At 43.1% G+C, this 11,962-nt stretch overlaps 1 protein-coding gene and 1 pseudogene across 1 annotated transcript in view; one reads left to right on the forward strand and one right to left on the reverse strand.

Annotated features, from left to right (window-relative positions):
* The window catches only part of CNNM1 (cyclin and CBS domain divalent metal cation transport mediator 1), an 84,544-nt gene that overhangs the window by 31,243 nt on the left and 41,339 nt on the right, over positions 1-11,962 (forward strand). The window contains exons 3-5 of the mRNA XM_069067080.1: positions 2,708-2,851; positions 10,084-10,224; positions 11,373-11,542. Of these exons, the coding sequence (XP_068923181.1) occupies positions 2,708-2,851; positions 10,084-10,224; positions 11,373-11,542 (455 nt within the window). The remainder of the gene's footprint in view (positions 1-2,707; positions 2,852-10,083; positions 10,225-11,372; positions 11,543-11,962) is intronic.
* Positions 6,728-8,509, reverse strand: LOC138145544 (actin, cytoplasmic 2-like; annotated as a pseudogene).

Consider the following 11,962-nt stretch of genomic DNA (forward strand, 5'->3'; position numbering starts at 1 on the left):
TGTTTTTCATTTTTATGTATTTTCCTTGGTCAACCACTCAAAAGGGCTTTAAACTATAGAACTTCACATTTTTTTTTCCTGCTAGATTCATATTTGGACAAGTACCTTTACTTAGATTCTCCTTAAATGGACAAGGCATTTGTATGCGCTAGGCCAGGCAAGGTTTGAAAATCATACCCCCTACGTGCATTCCATTGCTAGAGAGTAGGAGGCTTTCATATAACAAATGTAACTTATCATTGAGTGGGATCTCTGTACCCTCTGTGAAGACTTCTCAGAGTGAGGAAAGAGGGAGAGAGGTTATCTCGAAACCAGAGACAGACCTTTTGTTAAGACTGGACAGACCTGAGTCCAGGGTTTCCTAAGAAATTACATAACTCAGGACTATTCCCCCTCCCTTGCTGCCACATTAGCATTAAGCCCTTTAGAAGTCTTTCAGGACCCTTCCCCTTTCCTTGCTTTAGCGTTTGCAAAATAAGGACATGTACATTTGGATTGGCTATACTCTGTTTTCCTGTTCTTTGTCTTTTTCACGCCTAGACTGTAAGCCCTCCTCCCAGCCAATGAGAGCAAGGGATAGTGGTGGGAGGTGGCTTGACTGCATTAGGATATAAAGTCTTGCTTTGTCTTCTGTAACACGCCTCCTTCCATCAGTCCTTCCTAGTGGAAGTGATGTCTTTTTCTCACTGGAACTGAATAAAAGCTTCCTGTTCTTACCTTGAGACATCTCTAAGTTTTCATAAAATTTGGGTAGAAGATTTTTGGGGTCTCCACACTTTTGGGGTCCCCATACCCCACACATCAGTAAATAAACCCCAGTGTTCCACAGAGAGCAGAGTTTTCTAGCATTAAAAATTGTGCATTTATAAAAAAAAAAATTAAAATGTTTCTCTGCCCCCTATCAAGTGTTGCACCTTAAGCCACTATCCTCTTCTCCTACCCCTAGGTTCAGCACTATTGCCAATACTTGCCACTAGATTTGTATTTTTGAGAGGGTAATGAGTCTAGACGGAAGGGAAAAGCAGAGTTAATTATGGTCTCAGGGAACCCACATAATGCAGATATGATGCCCAGGATTTTGGCCTCTTGGCCTCTTAGAGGCAGAACGGTTTAGCACAAAGAATGCTGGACTTGAACTGGAAAGGTTATTGGATCTAGAGTCAGAAGTTTAAAAGGTTTGAATCCTACCTAAATCTGGGTCCTTGGATTTCAAATCTAGTGCTTATTCTGATGAATGAAGTGTGAAGCAGACAAAAGTACTTGAGGCAGATGGAGCAAGCAGGATGCATGATGTGAGATATGAGATAAGACGTAGCCAGAAGAGTGGTCAAAGGAGACTATGCACTGGAGCCCCCCCTGTGGACTTGCTTGTGTGCTTTAACAAAGCACCCCAGTTCCAAAACAACTCTTCCCCTCCCCTTTCCTGTGCTCTTTGCTTATCTGTATGATGAAGGCACCTCCGGACTACCTGATATCCCAGGCATTTTAGAGTCAGGCTTCCTCCTCCCATTCTTTTGTTCCCTTTCTTCCATTCCATAAAATTGTATTTAAACCAGACACCTCACCCCAATAACTGCCTTTGCCTCCTGCAGGTCTGCAGCCTATGGAGTAGATCTTGTTGGGGCTCTGCCTTAAAGGAGCAAGCCCCCTTGGGTGCCTCACCCCAATCAATGCCTTTCTTTAACTTGGAGACTGACCAAATGAATTTCTTTCAGGACAATAGAACCCACTTGTCCATCCTCATCATTTCATGTAGCACCCCATTGGTACACCTTGAACTCATCATTTCCATTGAGTCATGCTGTATGGAAGAGCATAGAAAAAAATTGCTTTTGCCTCATTGGGGCGCCATTAAAAAACTTCCATGAAAACTCCTATATGGGAAGTGGGAAGAGGGGTCAAAATGGGCTATTGCATATGATCATTTATTTCAAATCAGGACTTTCAGTGAGCACCAAGGCATAGGGTTGTTTTGCTTTTTATTTTTTTTTTTTTGAAGGTGGAAGGTAGGGCAATTGAGATTAAGTGACTTGCCCAAGGTCACACAGCTAGTGTTGTGTTAAGTGTCTGAAGTCACATTTGAACAGAGGTCCTCCTGACTCCAGGGCCAGTGCTCTATTCACTGTGCCACCTAGCCACCCCTTTGTTTTTTATTTTGATTTTGTTTTTACAGCTACTGGTGTGAATCAGATGAGGTATTGTTAGTTTTACTTTATTGCTTCACATTGTTACTTGAGACCTCTCTTGGAGTGGGGATGGAGGACAATCTGTAGATTTATAATATAAATGAGCTCCTCAGGGTCTGGGACTGGTTTTTGTCTTTCTTTGAGTCCCCAGAGTTTAGCCCTGTGACTCGCCCAAGGTAGACACTTAATAGATGCATCTTGATTTATTGATTAAAAAAATAATTGGGCAGCTAGGTGGTACAGTAAATAGAGCACCCACCCTGGATTCAGGAGGACCTGAGTTCAAATCCAGCCTCAGACACTTAACACTTACTAGCCGTGTGACCTTGGGCAAGTCACTTAATCCCAATTGCCCTGCCTTCGCCCCTCCAGAAAACAGAAATAATAAATAAATGAAAGCCTGGTGAGCCACTGAGCAAAGTAGAAATTGTATACTACTTTTTGATAGCAGAAAAATTTAAGAGAATCTCCCAGATCCTTAAATCACTGTGCCTACATTTCAAATTTCTTTGCCTCAACAGGAAAATCTCATCTAGCCATAGTCCAGAGGGTAAATAACGAGGGAGAAGGAGATCCTTTTTACGAGGTGATGGGGATCGTTACGCTGGAGGACATCATAGAAGAGATCATCAAATCAGAAATCCTGGATGAAACTGACCTGTACAGTAAGTGCCAAATGTTTGCTTTTATCTGGATTTTCTGCTATTCCCCTGGGAGCCTCCATGTCGCTGAAGCATGAAACTGGAAAAGAACTAGCCAGAAGTGCTTTTTCAGCTTTGGACAGCGTCCACTTAAAATGACACACTATATTGGCCCATGTGCCTGGGGCAGATCCTGGCTCAATTTGAATCTTCCCCTGAGTTATTGTTAATGAAATGTAATAATAATCTCCTTTGAACAACATACTCAATGACTACCAATAATGTAAATGAAAAGAATACTAAAAGGAAACCAAGCTTTGAGTAATTTTAATAAGTAAACTTGGTCCTGGAGGACATGTAATGAGACACACCTCCCTTCTTTCATCTGAGAGATGAAGGACCTTGGAGGCAAAATGTTGTATGCATTGTCAGACATGGTCATTGAATTATTTGTTTTTGCTTTTTTTTCTTTAACTTTTGGAGGGTGGGGTTTGTTTTAAGAGACTGTTCAGTTGTGAGGGAAGGAGAGAGGGGGGTAAGAGGTAGATTACTCCAGAAATGACTATGACCTAAAAACAAAAAGCATCAATAAAATTCATTGTGTAAATCACCTATATGGCATATTGAGGATTAGTGAGTTCCCTTTTCAGACATTGGGACAGTATGGCTTAGTGAATAGGACCCTGGACTTGGAGTCAGGAGTGATCAGGACTTCATTTTGTGTTTTACTGATTGTTCAAACTTAAAAAAATAATGAAGAAAATTTTAATAATGAAGATTAAGCCTAATAGTGTGTGGTGTGTACATTTCCTGAAGATCCAGTTATTACACCATCATATTACCATCATACTGATGGGGTCCAAGCTCTGGGAAACCCCTTGAACTCTGATTGAATCTTCCTACTTGAGGAGGTATTCGCCTTAGGTCATAAATCTTTCATTATCCTAGGCCCAAACCTCTGTTACTCTTAACCTAGCCTAGCCCTCCCTTGTCCAGCTACTTCCCACCTTTGGTCCTATCAAAATATCTACACCCAAATCTGTTGGTCTTAAACTAGCCTAGCCCTCCAGGCTGTCATCTCCAGGTAGCCTTCAGCTATTTCCCACCTTTAATCCCTTGACTGAAGTCTAACCTCACTTCTATCAAAGACCCTCCTTAGACTCCTCCTCAAGAACCTCCCCAAACCCCTCCTCTAGACCACCCCTAGATCCTCCCACAGTCTTTCTGTATAAGATCCATCTTGCCTCCATGAAGGGGCTGAGATGTCTCAGATTATTATGCCCCACTTGTCCAATACAAGCGTCACAAACACTTAGGCTCTGTAAGAGTCTACCCATTATTGCGAATCTTTAATAAACCTTTGCTGAGAGAATACTTGAGTCAAATTCATTTGGCAGGACCTGGTGTGTTGGTATTTTGGGGTCTGATCCTAAACCTCAACAATACTACCGAATGAAGCTGCTCAGAACTACAGTGGTGTCTGGAACAACTCTGGTGGAAGCCTTCCCATTGAGTCCTTGTAATGAGTAAAGACCTGGCTGGTGGGTGTGTACTGGTTCACATTGTCTAGATATTAAGCTGGCGGAGGGCTGTGAGGAGGAGAGAGGCATATGCAGCCACATGTATAGGAGAAGTATACTTCTCTGCCCCAGTCCTCACCATCTCAGAGCAAAGTGGGAGAGAAAGCAAGTGATTGCAATTCTGCAGCACATAGTAGGAACTAAACACATCAATCAATAAACACTTAAGTACCTACTATGTGCTCAGCACTATGCTGAGAGCTTGTTGGATTGGATTTACATAGGCTGTTTGCTGGAATAGTTGAGAATATGATGGATTGAGATGTCCAGGGTATTAGAAGCATTAGAATATGAAAGAAGTGGTTTGGGTGAGTGTGCCTTCCAGCATGAGAGGAGAGAGTGAATGAAGGAAGGTGAGAGGTTGGGCACCAGGAAAGCACTGTGGATGCTTGTCTTGGATCACCTTTCCTTTACACATAAGAGATGTGTAAAGATGTCCTTAGCTAAGATCTGGGGCTTGCTTGCCAGTATTCCTCACAAAGCAGGCAGCTTGGAACAGTGGGTAGAAGTGGGAGGATCTAGGGGTGATCTAGAGCTGGGGTTTGGGGAGGTTCTTGAGGAGGAGTCTAAGGAGGGTCTTTGATGGAAATGAGGTTAGACTTCAGTAAGGGAATTAAAGGTGGGGAATAGCTGAAGGCCACCTGGAGATGACAGCCTGGAGGGCTAGGCTAGTTTAAGGCCAACAGATTTGGGTGTAGAGTCCCAGGACCTGAGTTCAAATCCTGACTCTGCTATCTATATGACCTTGGGCAATTCACTCCTCCTTTCTGGGCATTAGCTTCTTCATCTGTCAAATGATGGAGTTGGACTCAATAACCTCCAAGATTCTGTGTCACTTTTAGTCTGTGTTCCTATGACCAGTATGGAATAAGTAGCAATGAGAACCATATGGTAATATTTAATCTAGTCGAGCTTATCTGGATCGTGGGGATGTTTAAACTTGTTTCTGTGTTTCCCATCCTCAAAGGAGAATATGTGAGCAACCTAACACATCCAATGATAGATTGTCCAAAGACCAGTCACAAGGTCAGGGGTCTTCTATATTCTCTGATGGCCCCTGGCTAGCCTGTTATGACAAAGCCTTAGTCCTCCAGTCTTCCTTTCCCTTTTAGGCTATGTAACGCCAGGTGGAGGTGGGATAGACCACTGGTTGTAAATTTCCCTTCTGGGAGGGAGTGACCTATTCATAGATGACCTTGAGTAATGCCTCCCACTGCTGATATTGACAAATACTCTCAACCACCTCTAAGGGTGGCTGGATTGTTAAAACATTTTGAGGCTTTAGAATTGATAGGGGAAGTGGCTTCTTCTGGGAACAAACCAGCTTAGGTTTTATTTTTAATTTCAAAACAACCTGAAGACTTTTTTTCCTCCAAGGACACAGTGTATCTAAAGGAAATCAGTTAAGGAAAAAAAAATGCAGTGTTGTTGGGAGGAGCAGAGGAGTCCATGTAAACCTGCCGCTGGTTCAAGGTCTAAGTCATAGGTTCTTAACCTGGGGGCTGCAAACTTTTTAAAATTCTTTTGATAGGTATATTTCAGTAGAGATTTCAAATAGAGAGTCTGACACAGTCTTGGAAGGTGTAATTATGCCATTCTCTAAAGGCAAAATTGGTGATCCTTGTTTTTGTAAGCCTCAGTGTTTTACTTTGTGCACTTAAAAGCCTTATTCTGGGGAGGCTAGGTGGCACAGTGAATGGAGCATGGGCCCTGGAGTCAGGAGGACCTGAGTTCAAATCCAGCCTCAGACACTTAACACACACACAAAAACTAGCCGTGTGACCTTGGGCAAATCACTTAACCCCAATTGCCCTACCCTTCCTCTCCAAAAAAAGAAAAGAAAGCCTTATTCTGTGAAGGTTGCTAAAGATTCTGCCAGATACTGCCAAAAGAGGTCCATGACACAAAATGGGTTTAGAACTCTTAGTCTGGACTGGCTGGAGGGACCCCAAGTAACAATAATGGTTAACAATAGCTAAAATTGATATAGCACTTACCATGTGCTAAACATTTTACAAATATTATCTCATTTGATCCTCACAACTACCCTGGGAAGCAGGTGCTATTATTATCTTCAATTTACAGATAAGGAAACTGAAGCAAAAAGAAGTTAACTGACTTGCCCAGGATCACACAACCAATAAACCAATAAACATTTGAGGTCTAATTTGAACTCAGGACTTCCTGATTCCAGGCCAGTGTTCTGTCCTCTGTATCACCTAGCTGCCCTGCTAAATTCTAGTGATCCTCTGGGATTCTTAGCAGGTGCTGGTGGCAGAATTCAAAGGCCATCTAAATGATGACTGGTTTCTTCTCTCCATTTTTTTTTAACGTGTGCACTTTTATTTGAACTGGTCTTAAGTTAGTGTACAGGTAAAGCTCCTCCCCTCCCCCAAATACTGGCACCAATCTCAAAACTCGCAGGGAGACTAGAAAAGTCCTCATTCACATCTATGTTGGGGGCAGGGAGGGAATTTAGGGAGCCATTCCATATGGCTGACAATTTAAAAAAAAAAGGAACAAGTATTAAGGCGGAAGATACAAAAAGTTCTTTTAAGGATTTCATAATTTACACTTAAAGCCATACTAGTACCTCCCCCTCGGGATCTGTTACATCACTCCTCAACAGCCTTCACAGAGGCCTGTAACTGTCACAATGCATTAGACGGTATTTGGAATGACTATTAAAAAAAAAAAACAAATGTACAATCAGAGTCCTGAAGATGCCCTGGAGAACTTTGGGGGTGTTTGAGCAGTCTCTAGACTGCTCATCACCTTCACCGTTCCAGTTTTTAAATCCTGAGTCAAGCACCAAAAAACAAAACAAAACACAAAAACAAATAAAGCCATGCAAATCTCATCTCTTTTTTTTTTGGGCAATTATCATGTCATCATGTCACATCTTTTGACAAAAAAAAAAATAAAAAACAACACAAACAGTCCATTTAGAAGCATTTGCGGTGGACAATGGAGGGCCCAGATTCATCATACTCCTGCTTGCTGATCCACATCTGCTGGAAGGTGGAGAGAGATGCCAGGATGGAGCCTCCAAACCAGACAGAGTATGTGCGCTCAGGCGGGGCAATGATCTTGATTTTCATTGTGCTGGGAGCTAGGGCTGTAATCTCCTTCTGCATCCTGTCAGCAATGCCTGGGCACATGGTGGTACCACCTGACAACACGGTGTTGGCATACAAATCCTTACGGATGTCAACATCACACTTCACGATTGAGTTGAAGGTAGTTTCGTGGTTTCCACAGGATTCCATACCTAAGAAACATGGTTGGAAGAGAGCTTTTGGGCACCAGAACCTCTCGTTGCCAGTGGTGATAACCTGACCATCAGGGAGCTCATAGCTCTTTTCCAGAGAGGAGCTGGGTGCAGCATTGGCCATCTCCTGCTCAAAGTCTAGGGCGACATAACACAGCTTCTCCTTGATGTCACCCACGATTTCCCTCTCAGCTGTGGTGGTGAAACTGTACCCTCTCTCAGTCAGGACCTTCATGAGGTAGTCCGTCAGATCATGGCCAGCCAGATGCAGATGGAGGATGGCGTGGGGAAGGGCATAACCTTCATAGATGGGCACAGTGTGGGTCACACCATCACCGGAGTCCATCACAATACCAGTGGTACGACCAGGGGCATACAGGGACAGCACAGCCTGGATGGCAACATACATGGCTGGGGTATTGAAGGTCTCAAACATAATCTGAGTCATCTTTTCTCTGTTGGCTTTGGGGTTCAGGGGGTTTCTGTGAGCAGCACAGGGTGCTCTTCAGGGGCCATATGGAGCTCGTTGTAGAAAGTATGATGCCAGATCTTCTCCATGTCATCCCAGTTGGTGACAATACCATGTTCAGTGGGATACTTCAGGGTCAGAATACCTCTCTTGCTCTGGGCCTCATCCCCCACATAGCTGTCTTTCTGGCCCATACCCACCATCACACCCTGATGTCTGGGGCACCCAACAATGGAAGGGAAGACAGCCCGAGGGGCATCATCTCCTGCAAAGCCAACTTTGCACATTCCAGAGCCATTGTCAACAAGGAAAGCAGCAATATCATCATCCACGGTGAACTTTGAAGTGGCAAATTTAAACCCTTAAGACAAGAGAGGAGGTGGTGCCGCACCTGGAGGCAGGGGGGAGGCAAGTGCACACTGGGTGGAAGAGCTCACAGCTCTCTTCTCTACATTTTTAATGTTGAATTCTGTTGGGGTAGGAATTTCTGCAGGGAGGCAATGTTGACTGACAAAGCAAGGGGCCAAAAACAGCATTAATGAAATTGGCATTTTTCCTACTAGAGTCCTATTAGAACCAGTGCCCTTAGGTTGTCCTTTAATGTTCTCTAGATTCTAAGAGGCAAGGTAAGGCATCCTCCACCCTCAGATTTGCGAAATGACCCTTTATGGGCAGAGCTGTGATGAGGCATTTGAGAATAAAGCTTGAAATTGTTCCCTCGACCCACTTTTCTCACCTGAGACTCAGAGCCTTCCCTGAAAAGGTACTACTTACCACTATTTTTTTAAACAATCCCTGTATGCCATGGAGAGCAGAGTTTTCCAGAACTGAAAATATGTGTACTTATACAAAGTAAAAGTAAAAAGTCTCTCATAGTATATCCATCCCCTGCTCCCATGTGTTGTACTTTAGGCAGCTACCTAAGTGAAAGCTACTTTGTCATGGCAGAGCCTGTGTTCTACTGTCTAATTTTCTATCTGAAAGTATGTAAAGGCAGAGATGGAGGTATAATAAACCTTAGGTTATGAATTTCCTTTTCAGGAGGGAGGAACCTATTTAGGAATTGATTTCTCCATTCTCAGCTGTGCTGTCAACTTGCCATTAGACTAATGTTTTAGAAAAAGAACCAGGGTGATGGAAAAAGAAGAAGAAATGGAAGAGGGAGGAGGAGGAAGAAGAAGAGGAGGAGGAGGAGGAGAAGGAAGAAGATGAAGAAGGAGAAGAGGAGGAGGAGGAAGAAAGAGGAGAAGGAGGAGGAGGAGGAGGAACAGGAGAAGTCATCATTGAAGCATTTATGAAAAGTGCACAATCTGACAGAGAATGACCCTAATAGCAGTATTGGGGTTATCATTGTCCATAGTGGATGAGCCTCAGCCAGGCCTTATACATTTTCCTCTGAGTTAAGGGAGGCTCACAAAATACCATATAGGGTATGATTGAAAGATCTTTTTAGGAGACGGGAAGAAAAGTAACTAGTTTGTAAAGTAAACTGACCTCTTTTTACCTGATGGTGAACCTGTTATAAGAAATCACATAGGTTTGGGGTTCCTCTCCCATCTTTTATTCCATCTCCATTTCTTCCTATACTCAAAGAAATAAGATAGAGGTTCAGAGCTGTAAAGGGTCTTATAGGCCATATGGTTGAACTTTCTCATTTTATAGACAAGGAAACTGAAGCCCAGAGATGGAATGAGTTGCCTAGGCTCACATAGCTAGTAAGTGGCCAAGCGAAAATTCAACTCAGGTCTCTGACCTCTACCTCCTAATCCTGTGCTTTTCCCATTGCACTGAAATATAGTAAAGTAGTTTCGTTTGTCTATTTTCCATTGCAAGAGGTTTGTATGTAACTTCTAAAGGACTGGACCTGTTGATGAGACAGCTGCAGTTTGCCCCGTATGCTGGTATAAACATCCTTTGTCTCCTTGTGGTTCTTTAGCAGACAATGTGAAAAAGCAGCAGGTCCCTCATCGGGAGAGGAAGAGACATGATTTCTCCCTTTTCAAGCTTTCAGACTCTGAAATGAAAGTGAAGGTTTCCCCACAGCTTCTGTTGGCGACACATCGATTTATGGCCACAGGTATGTCTGTCTCTCTGGAACCCCAGGTCCTCTGAGTCTTCCGTATCAAAGGCAGCTTTGGGATGAGCCACAGTAATTGGCAGAAAAAGCCTTCCAATTCTAATAGTAATATGTGCTTATTCACTATGCTCCTTGGCCAATCACATGGCTTCTGCTCAAGTCCCTTTGGGGGGAGTATGGTTTGGTGGTTAGAGCTGCTGGACTCAAGTCAAGATGCTTGGTCTGTAATCCTGCTTTAGATACCTACTAGACACTGGACCATGGGTAGGTCACATAACTAAACCAGAGTCCTAGCTTTCTCATCTGCAAAATAGGGATAAGAATGCCTGTATTACCAACCTCACAGGGTTGGTAGGAAAGTGCTTTGCAGAGTGCTATAAACCATGACGATTGCCTTTGCTTTTCCAAGGAAAAGTAAATTTTTCCTATTAAGAGGTCAATCTAGAAGATTCTTCCCCTAATCTCACCATAACTAGGGTGGGGTGACTGGACTTTGTCCAAGGGCACCAAATTTAGAAGGTGCTAAGAATGCTTGTAGCTCTTCCACAGCATTTGGAATAACATAGGTGTATGCCTAGCTAGTAAAAATAATTGATGATGATGATGGCTAGAATTTATATAGTGTTTTAAGGTTTACAAAGCTCTTTACAAATATTATCTAATTTTATCCTTACAACAACCTTGGGAGGTGGATGTTATTATAATCCCCATTTTACAAATGAGGAAACTAAGGCCTCAGCCTTACTTGGCCAGGGTCACACAACTAGTAAATACTTGAGGCCAGATTTGAGCTCTGGTCTTCCATGAGTTCCAGGGTGTCTTTTGATGGTAACTTGCACTTTTTTGCTATGGTGACTATTTCTTCTGTGATCGTAACCCAGAGACCTGTATTTCCAGCTTTTTATATATCTCAAAGTGAATATCTAGGGGAGCCTACACATACTTATCAGTTTGGGGTCCAGTGTTCCTGTGGCTGGCCTGTTGAGGAAAACCAAAGAAACAGGACTATGGCTGTACAGGCTTGTTGTGCAGTCCATACCCACTGGTGCTGAAATTGTTAGCCTGACTCCTTCTAGGATCAGTACTGGGCCAAATGGGACTTCTCTGCTCCCTTTGTGCTGAATTCAGCCCAGCTTCTTTTCTTCCAGAAGTGGAACCCTTTAAGTCTCTGTACCTTTCGGAGAAGATCCTGCTTCGACTCCTGAAACATCCCAACGTGATCCAAGAACTGAAATTTGATGAGAGGAACAAAAAGGCACCTGAGCACTACCTCTACCAACGCAACCGGCCTGTGGACTATTTTGTGCTCCTTCTGCAGGTGAGTAGATGGAGAAGGGAGAGGAGCTCTGCCCCCACTCCTGTGGAGTCATTAGTGAATGGGGAGGCGAGGCCTTCAGGCTCAGCAACAGTGACTGCATCATACTGGGGCAGAATTTAATTCAATTAAGCCAATATTTGGCTTTTAATGTTAATTTGAAAAAATTTTGGTTTTTGTTACATTCTCACTGTCCAAACATATCCCTCTCCCTTTTAACAAAGAGAAAAAAGAGAGAGAGAAGGCAGTTCAGCAAAATTAGCCAATACTTTCCCTATGCCGGACAATTGTTGAAGAAAAAAGTTAATACTCTATTTTGTGTCTAGGCACCAGTCTGCTAGAAACAATTTTAAGATTATTATAATTCTAAGCCATTTCTCTCTCTCTCTCTCTCTCTCTCTCTCTCTCTCTCTCTCTCTCTCT

Source organism: Petaurus breviceps, unplaced genomic scaffold (assembly GCF_028583685.1).
Source record: "Petaurus breviceps papuanus isolate PSGF00001 unplaced genomic scaffold, PetGlider_PUasm1.0 90740, whole genome shotgun sequence".
NCBI classification, from domain to species: Eukaryota; Metazoa; Chordata; class Mammalia; order Diprotodontia; family Petauridae; genus Petaurus; species Petaurus breviceps.